Source organism: Phalangium opilio, unplaced genomic scaffold, assembly GCF_054372755.1.
Source record: "Phalangium opilio isolate 3A_F unplaced genomic scaffold, DU_Popi_V2 ptg000105l_1, whole genome shotgun sequence".
Lineage (NCBI taxonomy): Eukaryota > Metazoa > Arthropoda > Arachnida > Opiliones > Phalangiidae > Phalangium > Phalangium opilio.
This window is the reverse complement of record NW_028324207.1, coordinates 1,712,404-1,731,759: the sequence shown is the minus strand read 5'-3', so window position 1 is coordinate 1,731,759 and position 19,356 is coordinate 1,712,404. Positions and strand designations below refer to the sequence as shown.

Below are 19,356 nucleotides of genomic sequence, written 5' to 3'. Positions count from 1 at the left end.
AAAAAATACACTACTCAAATACCATTGTTTAAAAGGTTTTAAATGGACGTTAATTGAACTGCAAATACTTTCCATTGTTTCCGAACCTTTTAACCCATTACGTTTTACGTTAAAGTTGTTTAGAAAAAAAAAGCATTTTAGTTAAAGCAGAAGCGAGATGAGACTAGAAGTGAAGGGCTCTAGCATTGATAGTAGATCCTGGCACTAGTGAACAAATTTGAGGATTTTATGCCGCTTCCCACGCGCTAAAACTAGAGAGAAAAAAATTGGTCGAGTTCCAAAAACATTTCCTACCCCCTTCCCCTCAACCTAAAGCCGCGGAACACGGACGTGGGTGCTTGAATCTAGTTCGGTCGTCTACCGCCACGAGCGTCTCACGTTTTGGAGGGGAAATTCTGAAACCACCACAAGAGGGCCAACCGTTGGTGTGTTATCAAGAATATTCACTTTCGCCGAGTGAAGAATTTGGTTAGCTCAGTACTTCTGGTCTCATCTCACTTCTAGTTAAAGTAAATACTTAAAATATTTGATTCTTGTCGTAACCAAAGTCATTATTATATTTCAGAGAATAGAAGTAATTAATATCTTTATATAATTACAATCATTTGCATATTTTACTCTTATTTTATTAGAAAATAAAGTAGCGGCGTAATTTCACGATCGCGTGAGATAACAAAATACACAAGAGTTTTCTGAAGCTTAAGGGGAATGTTTGTTTGTGTGATTTCGAGTGGTCATTCGGACCAGCTTTTACAAATTTGTTTTCAAGAGTGTTTAACGGATCTATAATAACTGCAAATGCTCTAAAATGGTTAGTGGTACATTTTTATATTAACTCAGTATCAACTTTTGAGGATTATATTTTTTGGTGCCATTTAAGCGCCTTAGACTGTTCTTATCTGTTATTTTTGTAAACGGGTACGACGATGAATAGCGATTTTCAAACTATATTCATAACAAAGAGATTATCTTTCATAAGATAAGTTTTAGCATAAACGTAAACGTTTTATCAAAGCTTTGGGGGGCGTCGGCTACTTATCTGTCATATATAAAGAAAAACAGAAGTATCAAACCCACAAGTTCAAACTTTAAAAAACTTCAAGATGACACCAACGTCTGGACTCAAATTACGTTCCGGAGCTAACATGCCCCTTTTGGGGTTAGGAACTTTAATGGTCAGTTAGTCAATCTGGACTTTTACTTTCATAAATGATGTACGTATTCAGTTCACGAACTAATGATATTATAGGCAAAGGGGCAAGAAGGGGTAGCGGCCATATTGAAGGCTTTGGAGCTAGGTTATCGCCATATTGATACGGCATTTGTATACCGTAATGAGAGTGCTATTGGTGAAGCGTTGCAAATTGCTTTCAAGAAAGGTTTAGTCAAACGCGAGGATATTTTTGTAACCACCAAGGTACTTAACATCGTTAATTACTTTTAATTCCTTGAACATTTGTAAAAACATTTTCAAAAATAAAAAACAATTAGCTACCACCCAACGGTCACCATCCAGATAGAGTGGAGTATTTCTTAAAGAAGTCTTTGGCAGACTTGCAACTATCTTACGTGGATCTGTACCTTGTTCATAGTCCAATCGCCTTTAAGGTAAGTAAATTATCAGGTTGGTACAATGTCATAGGTGATACTTCAAATTATGCAATTAATTTTTAATTATCATAGTACAAGAGCGATGAGGACGTCCTCTCCAGAGAGCCTGGTAAATCCGAACTTGAAGTTAACGACTTAGTGGCAACGTGGAAGGTAATTTTTGAATAGACCTTTTCGACGTAAAAAGTAGGGCTAGGCAACCCTCAGTATCGGGACATATAAGGAGGGTTGATAAATTTCCATCTCTGCGCACTCCCATGATACAAAACGGCTACAGCGGAGGCCACCGTGTCTTTCCCTCTTAATTACATCGAAACGGTCTATTTTCTTCACTCATAATTGAATCTAATATAAATTTACTATAGGCCATGGAAGCTCTGGTTGATTCCGGTTTAACTAAGGACATTGGAGTGTCCAACTTCAACAGTCAACAAGTGAAATTAATTTGCGACAACGCCAGGATTATGCCATCAAACAATCAAGTAGAGTTGCACGTTTATTTCCAACAAGAAAAACTATACCAATTCTGCAAGGATTTGGGAGTGACCATTACGGCGTACGCTCCATTTGGTTCGCCCGCCATTCACGAGTGGAGAAAGAAGCAGTATAACATGTGAGGATTTATTTCTAATTGTTTGAAACCGAATCTCGCGAACAGTAAAAAAATGCGATAAACATTTGTTATAGTGACGTTCCTGAAAATCCGTCGGTTTTGAGTAACAACGTTCTGATTGAAATTGGTAAGAAGTACAACAAAACCAGTGCGCAGGTCGTGCTACGTTGGACCATTCAACGCGGTATTATCGTAATTCCAAAGAGTTCTAACGAAGCTAGGCTAGAACAAAATCTTGAAGTATGTTACGATAAATTTTCAATCACGAGATAACAAGATTTATTTATTGCTTAATGAATTAATAGATATTTGACTTTGAACTCTCCCAAGAAGATATGGCCAAAATTCGTGAACTTGACGCTGGGAAACGATTTTTTAACTCTGATTTTCTACCGTAAGTTCATATAAGTCTTAACTGGATTCCTTGAAGATATGGTTAGAGAATAGACCATTCTTCGGAAAAACATACAGAGAAAGAAACACACAGGGGCTAGGCCGCCATTGGGGTATTATCCCTCTCGCCAAGAAGCACCGTTAAGCAAGTAGTCCACTAAGCATTGCGAAACCGTATCGTTAACGTAACGTCACGTATCCAAATACGAACAGAACGCCATCTGATAACGTTTCTTAAACGATGCTTTCGGACTTCGGTAATAGGCGCCCTCTTTCGGATGATTTACTAACTTAAAACGGTAACGATACGGTTTCGCAAGGCTAAGTGGACTACTTGCTTTAGAGACAATGCGTGTAGTGGACTTCTGCTCCGTCTGTAGATGCTTCTTGGCGTGAGGGAGAATACCCCAATGGCGGCCTCGTCCCTGTGTGTTGGTTTCCCTGTATGTTATCCCGAAATATTCTATTCCCTAACTTTTAAGACTCCTTTCTAAGTCCCTGACTTTCCCAAGTATTCCAGGGATGATCCAACCATGTAGGCCTATACTGTTTAGATTCGTCAGGCATTAAAATAGAAATAATTAAAGTTATGTGCCACACAATGATACCCTTACACGTGTTAAACTTGAAAGGTACTAAAAATGAAAGTTTCACGGTCATATACTCGGCGTACCTGAGTCAGACTATTTCATGATACTACCTTAAACCCTCAATTCCTGGAATTCTACTCTACGTAGAAAACAGCTGTTGCAATAAATAATATTTTTCAAATATATTTTCAGCGGAATGAAGGATCATCCAAACTATCCGTACAACATTGAATTTTAAAAAATATGACCTTAAAAATTAATTAAAGAAATAAAATGTTTAATTTTGAAAAATTTGAATATTATTCCATCATGCTCATCGTTAAATAACAGCCTTCTCTTGATTACACCAAGAAGTGATATCTAGTTTATTAGGGAGAAGGTTTAAGATGCCTAAGTATTCGCTCGCTATAGTCCCAGTCCCCCTTTCAAAATACAAGAGGGAACGTAAAAGGAGGCCGGGCTATTTCGCCTCTCCTCAGTCGGAAAATACGTAATTTTCGCCATTCGCCAATTGAAGAACCAATGAGATGCTGGTTGTAATTTAGAGGCGGGGATTAACTCCGGACCTACGTTGGACTGGAGATAAAGCTGTTAATGTGGCAAATCTGGGTGCACGGCAGTGCACCCGCCAAGTTGTCGTGCACTACCAGCAATCCTTTACCCGAAACATTTCAGCCTCATTTTCACCCCCTCGTAACTCGGTACTGGGGAATAGTACACCACTTATATTTACACCTCAAGGGCACAGTGTTAATCCTAGGAAGTCCTCCAACTTCCAGCTTTCTAACTCATCTGGTTTCTGTGATAATCCTATGTGAAAATGACACATTATGAGACTGACTGACTGACTGACACATCATCAAAACCTCTAGGGCATTTCCGGTGGTGCTAGAATGATGAAATTTGGCATCCTTGTTCCACTAAGCATACAAGGAAAGGGAAAAGTCCCAATAGCGGGAGTTTTCCCCTTTTAGCCCCTGAAATGGGGGTTTAGAATTAGAGTCATCATCTAAACCTCTAGGGCACTTCCAGTGTTGCGGGAATGATAAAATTTGGCATACAAGTAGGACTTAGCATACAAAGAAAGGGAAAAGTCCCAAAAGCGGGAGTTTTCCCCTTTTAGCCCCTGAATTGGGGGTTTAGAATTAGAGTCATCATCTAAACCTCTAGGGCACTTCCGGTGTTGCGGGAATGATAAAATTTGGCATACAAGTAGGACTTAGCATACAAAGAAAGGAAAAAGTCCCAAAAGCGGGAATTTTCCCCTGTTAGCCCCTGAAATGGGGGTTTAATAAATTAGATCCCCTCGTAATAGGACATTATAATTTAATTTTTTCGTCTATTAATATTAATATTTTTTACTAATATGATTCTTTCGTATTGTAAAATTAATGTTTTTTACTTAATGTTTTAGTAAATACATTTTTTACTCATTTCCTTTTCATTTCGTCTGAAATGGTTCTATAATAGGTCATTATAATTTAATTTTTTCGTCTTTTAATATTAAAGTACAAATGTTTATTTCATTTCATAATCCTACTTCTATAATTCTACAAGAACATGCACGTACAAAAAGGAGTGAAATCCCAACAAAAACATCTCTGTAAAAATATGCCAAGTTGTTTGGCCATAAAAAGAAGTGAGATTGTTTGGCCGTAAAAAGAAGTGAGATCTAAAATACGGCCAAGTTATTATCTCCAGGTGAACCAACATTTTATTCGACTTAAAACTTCTCAAGAATGTTTTTCTGACTTGGCCATTAGCATTCCGAACTTGCATCCTTCTTCTTTGCGCCCGTGAAGGTGAAGAACGGAAGTTACAAGTTTAACCACAAAGGCTATTCAAGAATATTTAACCAATTTGATTTAATATTTTAATTTCGATCCATATCTGGAATTCAACGAATCTTTGAAATGCAAATGGCCAAGTCAGAAAAAACATTCTTGAGAAGTTTTAAGTCGAATAAAATGTTGGTTCACCTGGAGATAATAACTTGGCCGTATTTTAGATCTCACTTCTTTTTACGGCCAAACAATCTCACTTCTTTTTATGGCCAAACAACTTGGCATATTTTTACAGAGATGTTTTTGTTGGGATTTAAACCTTCTCCCTAATATTCTAGATATCACTTCTTGATTACACATCATATTCTAGAAAGAACCTTCGCAGTTAACCTTAAGCGCATTTACACTTACAAAACACGAGTACTTGAACTAATTCCAAGTTCTGCACATATGCCGACTCTGGGTATAGGAACTATCTTATAAACCATAAAAAACATAATATTGATAAGTCTGACACTTCACATTTCCTAACGTAACACTAAATTTCATAAGATGGAAAATTAGCAACTCCTTGGAAAGTGTTTACACCTATTGGCTTTGTTTATGGACCATTAAATTAATGCCATAAGTGAAGGAAACACCGCGAGGGCGGGGACATTATCGTAGGCTATCCATCGCGGCATGGACTAACCAATATTGGTTCGTCCATGCTGTACGAAATGACGTGTAGTGAACGCGAGCTCCGTCTGGTGTTGCTTCTCGGCGCGAGGGAAATTGCCCAATTTTCTGGATAAGCATTAACAACAACCGGTTAAACTCCCGGTTTAGTGTAATCTAAATAATCGAACAGAGTTTCAAATTTATTCTAGAAACGTAAAAAAATTCTTTTATCGCCAAAAAGTAGTTTTTCATGAATAAATAATTAACTATTAAATTATTTTTGTAGCAAGAAACGGATTTATTTAGGCTTGATCATTTGAAATTTAAATTTTCAAAATTAGTTCACTGGAAACGAAATTAAACGGAAACTGAGACTCATTGTATTATAGTTAATAAAATAATTTTAACTGATTATCTGAAGTAAGTCAAATCCTCAATTTTATATTGGGAAAAAGATGAGGTTTCAATAAAAATTATCGAGAGAACGGTTTTTCGATGAAATTTCTTTTCATATTGGGAAAAAGATAAGGTTTCAATAAAAATTATAGAGAAAACAGTTTTTCGATGACATTTTTGGTGATATCTAAGCGCCTTAGATTGTTCTTATCTGTTACTTTTGTAAACACGTACGACAATGAATTGTGATTTTCGAACTCTATTCATAACAAGTTGGAAAACCAAAATATTACCTCTTCAAGTGGAGAGAAAGACTACCTAGAACAATTCATTTTAATGTGTATTTGACTTTCAGCTCACTCTGAACCGTTAATGTCTCTTCATGGTGAACACGAAAATCAAAACATAAATTTCATTCATCTCATCTCGGGCCTTTACGAGCAGGTAAAAATCAATGGACGCAATAAAACTGAACATTACCTTCCTTTGTATCTTGCAATGTCTAAATTACCGTTTTTAATGAAGTATAGCTAATTAATATTACAAATATTAATATCAAAGAATATTCCTGGAATATCGAAATGAAGCAGAGCTTTATAGCTACAAAACTACTTGGCCTAAAGGCATCGTGATTCTGAAAAATACAGTACATCCCATATTTTCGTTTTGTATTGTGAAAAAACTTTACGCAATGCACTAGTGTAACAACAGACACACACACACAAATAGACGATTTTGTTACTCTTTCTGTATTAACTTTGAGTTGAGAAATAAAATTATCTTAAATAAGTCCGTGACATCATCGTCACTCTGAGAGGTATAGAAAAGACATAGTCTTTCATAAGATAAACTATGGGAGTGTCGGTTACTTATCTGTCGTATATAAAGAACTGCAGACGCTAAGTGTCAACCCAAATTGACTCAAGCTCAAACTTTAAAAAACTTCAAGATGACACCAACGTCTGGACTTAAATTACGTTCCGGGGCTAACATGCCCCTTTTGGGGTTAGGAACTTTGATGGTCAGTTGGTCACTCGAACTTTTACTTTTATTAATGATGCAATTCAGTTCACCAAATAATGATATTACAGGCAAAGGAGCAAGAAGGGGTAGCGGCCATATTGAAGGCTTTGGAGTTGGGTTATCGCCATACTGACACGGCATTTGTATACCGTAATGAGAGTGCTATTGGTGAAGCGTTACAAATTGCTTTCAAGAATGGTTTAGTCAAACGCGAGGATATTTTTGTAACCACCAAGGTACTTAACATCGTTAATTACTTTTAATTCATTGAACATTTGTAAAAACATTTTCAAAAATAAAAAAACAATTAGCTACCACCCAACGGTCACCATCCAGATAGAGTGGAGTATTTCTTAAAGAGGTCTTTGGCAGATTTGCAACTATCTTACGTGGATCTGTACCTCGTTCATAGCCCAATAGCCTTTAAGGTAAGTATAAAAGGATCAGGTTGGTAAAATGTCATAGGTGATTCTTGAAATTCTACGATTAATTTTAAATTATCATAGTACAAGAGCGGTGAGGATTTCTTCTCTAGAGAGAACTCTGAACTTGAAATTAACGACTTAGTTTCAACTTGGAAGGTAAGTTTAGAATTTACTTCACTCGTGCTTGTCTATAAAACAAATTCACTACAGGCCATGGAAGCTCTGGTTGATTCTGGTTTAGCTAAGGACATTGGAGTATCCAACTTCAACAGTCAACAAGTGAAACTAATTTGCGACAACGCCAGGATTAAACCATCAAACAATCAAGTAGAGTTGCACGTTCATTTCAAATTATTTGCAACAAGAGAAACTTTACCAGTTCTGCAAGGACTTGGGAGTGACCATTACTGCGTACGCTCCATTTGGTTCACCCGCCATTCACGGGGGGAGAAAGATAGAGAATAACATGTAAGTATTTATTTCTATTTGACTTGATCCGAAAAACCCGAATCGATTAACATTTGTTACAGTGAAGTTCCCAAAAATCCGTCGGTTTTGAGTAACGACGTCTTGATTGAAATTGGTAAGAAGTACAACAAAACCAGCGCGCAGGTCGTGCTACGTTGGACCATTCAACGCGGTATTATCGTAATTCCAAAGAGTTCTAACGAAGCTAGACTAGAACAAAATCTTCAAGTATGTTACGATAAATTTTCAATCACGAGATAACAAGATTTATTTATTGCTTAATGAATTAATAGATATTTGACTTTGAACTCTCCCAAGAAGATATGGATAAAATTCGAGAATTAGACGCTGGAAAACGTTTCTTCAGCTCTAATTTGACTCCGTAAGTTCATATAAGTCTTAACTGGATTCCTTGAAGATATGGTTAGAGAATAGACCATTTTTCGGAAAAACATACAGAGAAAGTTCCCACTTGACCGACACACCGCGCAAGTACCTCTGCGGTAAAAACGTTCCCACAAAACGCGACCGAAACTATGGGGCGCCAAACCGGACAAAATTCGTCTAAATAACTGGTATATCTTAGTCGAAATGTGATATATTTTAGTCGAAATGTGATATATTTTAGTCGAAATGTGATATATATTAGTCGAAATGTGATATATATTAGTCGAAATCTGATATATATTAGTTGAAATCTGATATATATTAGTCGAAATCTGATATATATATATATATTAGTCGAAATCTGATATATATTAGTCGAAGAGTGATATATATTAGTCGAAATCTGATATATATTAGTCGAAATCTGATATATATTAGTCGAAGAGTGATATATATATATTAGTCGAAGAGTGATATATATATATTAGTCGAAGAGTGATATATATTAGTCGAAATCTGATATATCTTAGTCGAAATGTGATATATATTAGTCGAAATGTGATATATATTAGTCGAAATGTGATATATATTAGTCGAAATCTGATATATATTAGTCGAAGAGTGATATATATTAGTCGAAATCTGATAGATATTAGTCGAAGAGTGATATATATTAGTCGAAAAGTTATATATATATATTGGTCGAAAAGCGATATATATTAATCGAAATGTTATATATATATTAGTCGAAAAGTTATATATATATATATATATTAGTCGAAAAGTTATATATATATATTAGTCGAAAAGTTATATATATATATTAGTCGAAAAGTGATATATATATTAGTCGAAAGTTGGTGGTCAAGAGTGACACTTGTTCAATCTCCGGGTGGGATTGTGGGGGTCAACAGATAGAGGGGAAGGTAAAATTGAAGCGTGGAAAATGTTTTGTTAGCTCGTCCCAGTCTTCTGTTCTTTAAAATAGCAGAAAGTCACAATATTGGTATCTCTTAGAAACAAAATTATTCAAAATGAAGTCTGCATTTTTTAGATTAGGTTTAGTTATCATTGTTTTCTGTTTACATTGTAATTGTAACGAAGTTGAGGACTACATTCGTGAATTAAGACACGCTTACGAGCAATGTTTGCGACACCGTTATTCAATGGATATTAATGTTGTTGAAATAAATCATCGTAGGCTACAAGGCCACTGCAGAGTTTTGGAAGCAATTTTAACCTCTGTTCAACGTAATCCCGATCCAAATGGCGTCCTTCTTAACTTAGTTCAAGTAGTATATAACGGATTTGCTTCTTTGGTTAACGAAATGGAGGATATTATAAACACTAGGGAGGAAGTAGAAGAACCTTACATTTGCCCTGTTTTGCGAGAATGCACTGTAGGAAGGCCGCGATATCAATTAACTATTGAGCAGATAGAATTTTGTCGAAGTACACTCGGTTTGTCGTGGGTGAGAGTAGCGTCATTTCTTGGAGTAACAGTTCGAACACTTCAGCGACACCGTTCTTATCTTGGCCTGGAAAGTGAAAATTACGAACCTATAACAGATGCCCAACTTGACCAATTTATTACAAATATATTAAATAATAATCCCAACATTGGGGAAACGTACGTTATTGGTGCCTTGCGAAGCTCGAGATTAAGAGTGCAACGATGGAGAGTGAGAGAGCGACTAAATATATTAGACCCTGTGGGAAGAGCTCTTAGACGACGAAATCTTATCCCAAGACGAAGATACAATGTTCAAGGAGCTAATGCTCTTTGGTAAGTGAAAATCTCAAGTCGTAGACCGCGAAAATATGAATTGAGGGCATCCTGATAAGATTTTATTTACAGGCATATGGATTCAAACCATAAATTGATAGCTTGGAGACTCGTGTTTCACGGATGCATCGATGGATACAGTAGATACTTAATTTATTTGCAATGCTTCTCTAACAACAGAGCGAGCAGTGTTTTGGGTCTTTTTGAAGAGGGCGTCAGGTCTTATGGATTGCCTCTAAGGGTTCGAGGAGACAAGGGCATGGAGAACATTGAAGTTGCTAGATTTATGTTGAATAATCGTGGCTTGGATAGAGGTAGCTTTATAACAGGTCTATCTGTGCATAACCAACGTATAGAACGGCTTTGGCGTGAAGTAAATCGTCTAGTGTCATCCTATTTTAAAGGCATTTTCCGGTTTATGCAAGATGAAGGCTACCTTGATGCCGACAATGAAATGCACTTATACGCGTTACATTTGGTATTCTTACCGAGAATTCGAAAATCGTGTAGATCGCTGACCGAAGCTTGGAACCACCATTCCTTAAGCACTGAAAATTCTTACTCTCCTATTCAACTTTGGTGTATGTCAACCATGAATGAATTAGACATTCAAAATGCTGATTTTGAATACGTTAACGACCCTTTGTTATACGGCGTGGATGAGATTTCCAGCATTCCCGTTGAAAGTGACAACAATGTTATTGTTGACGAGTGTGCTTTTTATCCTGGTGATGCAATTCATGGAGAACTTCTGAATTCCATTGATCTCACTTCCGATGATGGAAATCATGGGATAAATATTTACTTACGAATATTAGATTTTTTACGTAGTCGAGAATTTTGACACAACTGAAGAAGATCAATAATATGTTTATTTTAACTCACTGTTACAAAAAATGTTTTAATGCCAATTCAGACTTTTGAAAGGCGGATTAATCGGAAGAATAAAAAAATATTGTAATAGCAAAAAAATACGTAAACTCTTTCAAAGTAAGGGGATCTAGAGGAATGAAAAATGGGATGAAGAAACGCTTATCTCCTACTCCCTGTCTTTTGCTCTTTTGCCTATTAAAGTAAAAGTTCGCGTAACATAACATTATATCTTAAAATAAAGGCTTCTTTTTAAATACAAAAAGAAAAGTATATAAAAACTATATCTTGTAACAAAATAATTAGCATTTAATTAATCTTAAAAACGAGGTCTACTACGCCGCAATTGGTTTAGTGCGGTCTGCTAAAATCGAACCTCTTATCCCTTACCTCTCTTCAAAACAAAATATCACAAACAAAGCTGATACCATATTAAAGGCATCTTGTATCTGATTAAAAATTTGAAATTGAAGTAGGCCTAGTTCGAACCTGCGTGGAATATTTTGCTGCAAAAATATATCAGTTTTCGACTAATATATATATATATCAGATTTCGACTAATATATATATATATCAGATTTCGACTAATATATATATATCAGATTTCGACTAATATATATCAGATTTCGACTAATATATATATATATCAGATTTCGACTAATATATATCAGATTTCGACTAATATATATATATATATCAGATTTCGACTAATATATATATATATATCAGATTTCGACTAATATATATCAGATTTCGACTAATATATATATATCAGATTTCGACTAATATATCTATATCAGATTTCAACTAATATATATATATATATCAGTTTTCGAGTGATATATATCAGTTTTCGACTGATATATATCAAATTTCAACTGATATATATCAAATTTCGACTAATATATATCAGATTTCGACTAATATATATCACATTTCGACCAATATATATCACATTTCGACTTATATATATCACATTTCGACTTATATATATCACATTTCGACTAATATATATCACATTTCGACTAATATATATCACATTTCGACTAATATATATCACATTTCGACTAATATATATCACATTTCGACTAATATATATCACATTTCGACTAATATATATCACATTTCGACTAATATATATCACATTTCGACTAAGATATACCAGTTATTTAGACGAATTTTGTCCGGTTTGGCGCCCCATACGAAACAGCTTTCGGTCGGAGAGAATTTGTGTTCTATTTATTTTTACGCAAAGGCTGGCGTAAAATTATTTCATATTTTGATAACAAAATCAAAACATTTTTCGTGATGACGCTTCTTTTGACATAATAATAATTTTCGGTCATTATTTTGGTCAAGTGGGAACCAAGCTAAACTGAATTCCTTGAAGATAAGGTTTGAGAATTCCCTAACTTTTAAGAGTCCTTTCAAAGTCCCTGACTTTCGCAGTTATTCCAGGGACGACTCAACCCTGTATACTTTTTATATTCGTCAGGCATTAAACCATTATCTGCTACTATGATAGCCTTATACGCGATTAACTTCAAGGGCACTTGTTACCTACATAAACAAGTTCCACGGTCATACGCTCGGCGTACCAGAGTCAGACTATTTCAATACTACCTTAAACCCTCCCTTCATGGAATTCTACTCTACATAGAAAACAGCTGTTGCAAATATTAATATTTTTCAAATATATTTTCAGCGAAATTGAGGCTCATCCAAACTATCCATACAGCATTGAATTTTAAAATAACATTATTTTAAAAATTAATTATTATATTAAAACTGTTCAATTTTGAATCATGAATGTGCTCTTTTAAATATTAATCCATCTTGCTTAACATTATTATAATACATATGAATTATATTCTAACAAGTTGGAAAACCAAAATGAAGCTCTCCCACCCAATTATGATGTTTTTCGTAGATAGTTAAATAAATATAATCAGAAGTGAGATGAGACTAGAAGTGAAGGGCTCTAGCATTGACAGTAGATCCTGGCGCTAGTGAACAAATTTGAGGATTTTATGCCGCTTCAATCGCGCCTACGCTAGAGAGAAAAAAATTGGTCGAGTTCCAAAAACCTTTCCTATCCCCTTCCCCTCAACATAAAGCGGCAGAACACGGACCCGGCTCCTTGAATCTAGTTCGGCCGTCTACCACCGCGAGCGTCTCACGTTTTGGAGGGAAAATTCAGAAACCGCTACCAGAGGGCCAACCGTTCGTGTGTTATCAAGAATATTCACTTTCGCCGAGTGAAGAATTTGGTTGGCTCAGTACTTCTAGTCTCATCTCAATTCTGATATAAAAGATATTAATTTATTTTAATCGTTAGTAATTCTAGTTAAGTCGTTATAAGATAGATTATTACTAAAATTATTTTAAACATAACGTTTGACTTCTACCGAACACGGGATATTGCATATACATTTGCATCGATTTGACAACTGCGTACACCGTAACAGACACACAGGCAGACAGATACGTCCAGTGTAATACCTCTCCGTCATCGTCACTCGGAGAGGCAAAAAGTACTTAACGCAAGTACCCTTCCGAGAGTTTACGTATACAAACTACGAGCAGGGTTAATTTATGCACAAATGATGAATTTTTAATAAGTCTGACACTTTCCATAATTCTAAATTTTTTTTGGAGGGTTTCAATGCGAGTGGGTCAGTGGACCTCGGCAAGGATGTGATTATACAGGTTTCTGTACGTGTGTAAGCAGGGGAAGAAATGAGGTTTACTTGGGAGGTGACGGACGGGGTGTGGGGGTCAAGTCACCTCCGGCGGACACGGGGCAGTCGGCACCTATAGGGTAGGATCGCCGGCATGTCTCTTATTCCCTCAAACTTTGCCGCCCAGAAGCTTGGCTTACAGGAGTGCGCCACACTCCCGGCTATAATTCTAAATTTCTTTAGATTACAAATTAGCAACTCTGAAACCTTCAATAATACTCTTAGGGTTGACTGATCTACTTTCATAGACTACTCCATCAATGCCATAAGGCTAGAGAAGGAACCACCACAGGGGTGGGCCTGCCATCGGAGGCTGTGCGAGTTGACCAACCTCCTACCAAAAATAAATAGGGGAAAGTGTCGGACTGCCATATTTTCCTGCCTTTGCCTTAGCTTGACATGCATTTCGAGACGCTCAAGCGCGCGAGAGGTGTTTAAAATGGTATCAGCCAATCAGATTTGTAGTTGATGATGCCATTCTTCCCGAAAATAACGCTCGTACGCCACCAAACGGGAAAATTTGGCATAGGCTTATCTCAAGGAAGAGTCACAACCTCGGACCTCCGCGCTCTGTTCTATTTTCTTTAGTGTTATTTTCGCGTTTGAACGAGGTTGAAGTTTGTTTAAAACGTTAGCAAGCCGAAATTAAATTTAAAATGCCGCAGATGTTCTTGTAATCATCATTTAATTCAAAAAACTCATCGTTAAAATCCTTTAGAATTTCGTTTAAACTTAGGCCCTGAGTTAAAACGTTTTAATATTAGTAAATAGCATCAATATTAGCAAACTAAATTAAAACAATCATGTACATCATCAAATTAAATTGTGGCGATAAACTGCAGTGGCCACTTTTAGCCTCAGTCAAAAGCAGCTAATGTAAAATAAAACCGCACTATTTCTTCACGCGCAATATCACAAATTATCTTAGGTACATGGTGAATAGGCGAGGGGGATGAAACAGATTTCTCGAGTATGCATTCACCCCTCCAAATGCATGTCATAGACGAAGGAGAGAGTCCGACACTTTTCCCTATTTATTTTTGCTCCTACGTTTAGTGAACGCGAGCTCCGTCTTGGCGCGAAGGAAATAGCTCCCTTCCTTCTCTTGTTGCATTAATGAAATGATCTATTCTAAGCTAGTTTTGATTGTCAAATAGTAAATTAACAAGTTGAGTTCACGGAAATCATGTTATAATCGAAAATTATTAAAGTATTTCATTGGGTGCACATCACACTTATTGTAGTTATGTTATTAATGGTAAAAAAGAAATTCGCATGTACATACAAACAGATGTTGCTGAACTAGGTTAAAACCAGGTGGATAAAATATCATTCGGTGAAACGATGAAAAATATAACTTTTAGCGTACTTCCAGTTTCTCTTTTGCCTGTGCTGTGCAGGTTCTAATAGAAACAAACAACAGAAAACATGATACCTAAACGATACGTCCTGACGTTATTGATGAGCCTTGGCATGGGTAACCTTTTTTCATTAAGGAATAGTCTCAACATCGCTTTAATAGCCATGGTCAAATACCGAAATTCAAATGATACTATCAGCGAGGGTACGCAATGCACCTACGGTTCAGAAAATCGCACCACCAATATCTTGGTTGAAGAGGTCAGTTTGAATTGGGTTTTCACTGAGAAATTTTTAGTCCAAAAAATAGTTGTCAATATTAACAGTATACAGAATGTTTCTGGTAAGTCTGCTGAAAATTAAAGTACGTGTTCTTTGGGTCAAAAAGAGTGGGAAGTGTATAAAAAAAACCGGAATCTACAACATTTAGTTACACCAGAAGTATATAATACTTCTCTTCGAGAGAAGTGTACCACAAAGCGGGGTAAATGTAACGTCATTCTTCCCAACATAATTTTACATTTAGAGTGTTCAAGGTTACTAAACCGAATCACACACGCGATAAATAGTTCCCTCATCATTACTTTATTAGCGCTAAACTATTTGCCAAGGCGCGTGCGCTTGTGGATTTTGGTCCCGCCCCAAGACCAGGTTTGAGGGTTTAGTGCCAAAAGATATAGAATTCACCCTAGCACGGTGCGATGCCCATCAGAAGTTTGATGAGCAGGAGAGCCTACGAAGAATCTCGTTACATAACTAAAATATTAAGAGGATACAGAGTGTCATCCTTCTTTTATTATCCCCTTCTGGTTATACGTAGATACGGGCTCCCAAACATTTATTGGCCTCTAAAACAAGAAAATAGACACAAACGTGGAGCAAATACCTTTGCTTTACCAGCTTAGGCAGACATCTACTCGTACACTTCTGCTAGATAAAGGTTCAATAACGTTTTTAGATTGAAGGCTGAAATGTTTTACAGCGCACGCGTAACTATTTCCTGGTTTTAGGGGTCAATCAATGTTTGCGAGCCCATGTTATCTCCGTAACTAAATGTTGTAGACCCCATGATGTTCTTTGACGCAGTTTCCACTCAGTTTGATCAAAAGAACACACTCTTTAATTTATGGTAGATTTATCAGAAACACGGCCCTGAATTTGCTAAGAATGTTATTTAACAGGGAGGTCCATTTGACTGGGACGAGTACGTCCAAAGTATGGTGTTGGGTTCATTTTACTACGGATACGTAATCTCCAATTTTTTCGGTGGCTACTTGGCCGAACGGTTCGGTGGAAAAATCGTATTTTTCATTGGGGTATTTTTAACATCGGCTCTTAATCTACTTGGACCAGTTTTAGCCAACATCAGCTATAAGTACTTTATAGTATTACGGGTGTTGATGGGTCTCGCCGAGGTAATAAAACCTTGAACTATTTTTTAGCCAAAACACCTGAGAACCTTGTAACCTTCTTTTTTAATACAGGGCATAACTCAAGGATCCATGGTTACACTCTGCGCTAAATGGTATACTACGACAGAGAGCGCCTTTTTGTACTCATTTGTTCAATTGGGTGGTCGCTTGGGCAATGTCGTTGCAACGCCCATAACCGCGGTACTGTGCAAGTCACTAGGGGGATGGCAATCACCGTACTATTTCTTTGGTAAATATAGATCCACCGTAATCACGTGACATTATTTGGTCTATAGAGTAGTGTCGGTAGAGAGGGGAGTAGACTGTGTATCCCTCCCTCTAGGCGCGCTTTTGTAAGAGGGGATACTGTACGCGCCTGGTCGGGGGGATGACACTGAGCTAAGAGATAGAAGGGTATGACGTTTGCATACGTTGAACTGACATTACTCTATCCGAGCGTCCTTTTCATACGCGCTCACTGCGTGGACTTACGAAAAAACCGAGTGCAAATTATAAGTTATTAAATTAAATTTTTCCCAATTCGAGTAATTTTTTTAATTACGTAATTTCAGGCGGCCTTGGTGTCCTATATTCAATATGTTGGTTCGTATTTATCTACGAAAATCCATCAGATCATCCTACTATTTCTCCCAAAGAACTAAAATACTTAATTGATAATCAAGGAGACACTGGGAAAGTCAAGGTACGTACAATAACAATTCATAAATGGAACATATATTTCGGTTATTGAGATTGTTTCTTAATGTCATGGCGGTCTGATTTCTCTTAGTGCAAAACTCCCTGGAAAAAAATCCTACTGTCTTCCGGATCATGGGTCCTTATTGTTAGCGGGTTCGCAGAATCATGGGGTTACACATTACTGCTGACAGACTCCCCGACATTTTTGAATCAAATTTTAAAATTCGATTTGAATTCGGTAAATACAAATATTAATACTAAACTTTATAATAAGAGCGTCATACTATCCTTAAGTATAAGGGTCGAAAGTCTATTTCGTAAAAGGCCTAATATAACCTATAGTGGTCACCATATCTACTCTAACCCAACATTCGCACTCCTGTAAGCCCAGCTGATTTTGGAAAAAGTTTGCGGGAACGCGACACATTTCGGCGAACCTACTCTATGGGTGCTGGCTGCCCCGTGTCCACCTGAGGTGACTTGACCCCAACATCCCTTCCATCACCTCCCAAGTAAACCTCATTCCTTAACTGATTAATAACGCCATGATACCTAATTACATCCTTGACGAACACCCTTATAGGGCTACAATTTGAATTGAAACCATAATTAAAGAAATATTACTTCGCATTTCCTTGCAGAATGCCTTGCTAAATTCCCTACCCTACTTGATCACCATGGCGACAGTTCTATTATCGGGATATCTCTCCAAGGTAATCATTCATAAAGAATGGTTGTCAATCACTAATACCAGAAAGTTAATGCATTTTATTGGCTGTTTCGGAGCGTCTGCTTTAATGTTGGGCGTAACCTTTGTCGGTTGTGATAGAATCTCCGTTTTGGTATTATTATATGCCTCGGAAGCAGTTAACGGATTCCTTGTAGTTGGAGTCAAAATAGCCATTATGGACTTTGCACCTTCCTACGCGGGTAAGTCCATCGGTAATTCCCATGGAGTTATTTTATTGGATTGATAATGAAAGTTACGCGTAAGCGCATTACGTTGCCACTACGTCTTCATAAATATTGCTCCATGGTGGCCTCTAAGAGGGAAACCCACGGGGGTAAAACTTTGCCTTCCATCTCGCATATCGGCGCCTGCGCTCTAGGCGTTTTGAGTCCCGAGAGCGCCTAGACTGTCCACGGCTGATAATGAGAGTTGCCTACCCCCATTTTTATATCGAAGAGGCTTATTCTGGGTGAATTTCCAATTTTTTTTAGGTACACTATTTAGTTTGTGTAATGGATTGGCTAACTTAAGTGGTATATTAGCGCCGCTTATGGTGGGATATTTAACGGACAATAACGTGAGTATTAATATAATAGATGGCGTTCTTCAATCACCATCAAACTCAACAGACTCGTGTTTATGTCCTTAACGCATTATATCTTCACAGCAAACCCTGGAGCAATGGCATAAGGCATTTTATATAACCATAGCTATCTCTATTTTTTGTTGTCTACTGTTCGTCATTTTTGGGACGTCTAAACTTCAACCATGGGGGAAAGAAACCGAAGATGGACAGAAAGAGAAAGTCATAGAAACCAAGACAATACAAAACGTTATTGAGAACACTACGAAATTATAGTATTGTCAGAAAAGATTGAATACATGTTATGTTTCTACGCGCCTTCAAAACGGCCATTAATTTCAATTTCTATTTTATTACAAGCTATAGAAGACGACAATCTGACCACCGCCCCCAAATCGAACCTAACTTAACCCTAACCAAAAGAAACCTCCCTTAAACGATCACACCATGGGTGGCCGGGTTGTCGTCTTATCGCATGTCAATGATTCATTCACCTTTACCCCGTAAGAATTAATAAGAAAAAATACTGTATTTTTGACTTACATGAACGTCGTAAAATATTTCCACGTTGTTAACCCTAATTTTCCATAATGCGAGGCTAATTACACTATTTAAAAAACATATAATTCATCACGCGACACTGGAAACGCGAAAATACAAGTATTTTTTGGTGAGACAAAGCGTGCGTACCGCTTCCTTCGGTATGAACTTGAAAATTAGGTTTAATTGGAATTGCGCCAAAAATGAAAAAGGCGGAGAAGGGGAGGGAGAGGGAGAGGGAGGGTGGCTTATTAAAAAAATACTTCTTTCCGGTTCTGTGTCAAAT

At 36.9% G+C, this 19,356-nt stretch overlaps 5 protein-coding genes across 5 annotated transcripts; all 5 read left to right on the top strand.

The window, feature by feature from the left end:
- Positions 1-954: 954 nt before the first annotated feature.
- LOC149625177 (aldo-keto reductase family 1 member A1-like) lies at positions 955-3,494 on the top strand. Its single transcript, XM_089851732.1, has 8 exons — positions 955-1,175; positions 1,250-1,417; positions 1,492-1,608; positions 1,684-1,764; positions 1,977-2,224; positions 2,299-2,464; positions 2,530-2,618; positions 3,400-3,494. Exons 1-8 carry the CDS (start codon positions 1,104-1,106, stop codon positions 3,443-3,445), a joined length of 987 nt encoding a protein of 328 aa, XP_089707858.1. The 5' UTR covers positions 955-1,103; the 3' UTR covers positions 3,446-3,494.
- Positions 3,495-6,883: 3,389 nt separating this feature from the next.
- LOC149625176 (aldo-keto reductase 1B-like) lies at positions 6,884-8,166 on the top strand. The gene is made up of 6 exons (XM_089851946.1): positions 6,884-7,068; positions 7,139-7,306; positions 7,382-7,498; positions 7,577-7,651; positions 7,706-7,963; positions 8,026-8,166. The coding sequence occupies exons 1-5, from the start codon at positions 6,997-6,999 to the stop codon at positions 7,958-7,960; spliced, it is 687 nt and encodes a 228-aa protein (XP_089708072.1). The 5' UTR covers positions 6,884-6,996; the 3' UTR covers positions 7,961-7,963; positions 8,026-8,166.
- LOC149625174 (aldo-keto reductase family 1 member D1-like) lies at positions 8,018-12,816 on the top strand (the record flags this gene model as incomplete). The annotated part of the gene is made up of 3 exons (XM_089852081.1): positions 8,018-8,191; positions 8,257-8,345; positions 12,712-12,816. Coding segments are annotated over 3 exons (309 nt in total), but the record flags the coding sequence as incomplete, so codon positions are not given.
- Positions 9,385-11,029, top strand: LOC149625175 (uncharacterized). Its single transcript, XM_089851945.1, has 2 exons — positions 9,385-10,136; positions 10,209-11,029. Exons 1-2 carry the CDS (start codon positions 9,385-9,387, stop codon positions 10,978-10,980), a joined length of 1,524 nt encoding a protein of 507 aa, XP_089708071.1. The 3' UTR covers positions 10,981-11,029.
- Positions 12,817-13,322: 506 nt separating the features above from the next.
- LOC149625173 (dietary and metabolic glutamate transporter-like) lies at positions 13,323-19,142 on the top strand. The gene is made up of 8 exons (XM_089852080.1): positions 13,323-15,367; positions 16,288-16,521; positions 16,591-16,768; positions 17,091-17,221; positions 17,309-17,599; positions 17,859-18,147; positions 18,439-18,524; positions 18,615-19,142. Exons 1-8 carry the CDS (start codon positions 15,176-15,178, stop codon positions 18,804-18,806), a joined length of 1,593 nt encoding a protein of 530 aa, XP_089708206.1. The 5' UTR covers positions 13,323-15,175; the 3' UTR covers positions 18,807-19,142.
- The last annotated feature ends 214 nt before the right edge of the window (positions 19,143-19,356 follow it).

Excerpts from the sequence above, each read along its gene's own strand:
- LOC149625173 (XM_089852080.1), top strand. The coding sequence starts at position 15,176 with ATGATACCTAAACGATACGTCCTGACGTTATTGATGAGCCTTGGCATG. Across the intron at positions 16,522-16,590 it reads TGTTGATGGGTCTCGCCGAG|GGCATAACTCAAGGATCCAT; the intron begins GTAATAAAACCT and ends TTTTTAATACAG. Across the intron at positions 16,769-17,090 it reads ATCACCGTACTATTTCTTTG|GCGGCCTTGGTGTCCTATAT; the intron begins GTAAATATAGAT and ends ACGTAATTTCAG.
- LOC149625177 (XM_089851732.1), top strand. The coding sequence starts at position 1,104 with ATGACACCAACGTCTGGACTCAAATTACGTTCCGGAGCTAACATGCCC. Across the intron at positions 1,418-1,491 it reads ATATTTTTGTAACCACCAAG|CTACCACCCAACGGTCACCA; the intron begins GTACTTAACATC and ends AAAAACAATTAG. Across the intron at positions 2,619-3,399 it reads TTTAACTCTGATTTTCTACC|CGGAATGAAGGATCATCCAA; the intron begins GTAAGTTCATAT and ends ATATATTTTCAG.
- LOC149625176 (XM_089851946.1), top strand. The coding sequence starts at position 6,997 with ATGACACCAACGTCTGGACTTAAATTACGTTCCGGGGCTAACATGCCC. Across the intron at positions 7,069-7,138 it reads TGGGGTTAGGAACTTTGATG|GCAAAGGAGCAAGAAGGGGT; the intron begins GTCAGTTGGTCA and ends ATGATATTACAG. Across the intron at positions 7,499-7,576 it reads ATAGCCCAATAGCCTTTAAG|TACAAGAGCGGTGAGGATTT; the intron begins GTAAGTATAAAA and ends AAATTATCATAG.
- LOC149625175 (XM_089851945.1), top strand. The coding sequence starts at position 9,385 with ATGAAGTCTGCATTTTTTAGATTAGGTTTAGTTATCATTGTTTTCTGT. Across the intron at positions 10,137-10,208 it reads CAAGGAGCTAATGCTCTTTG|GCATATGGATTCAAACCATA; the intron begins GTAAGTGAAAAT and ends TTTTATTTACAG.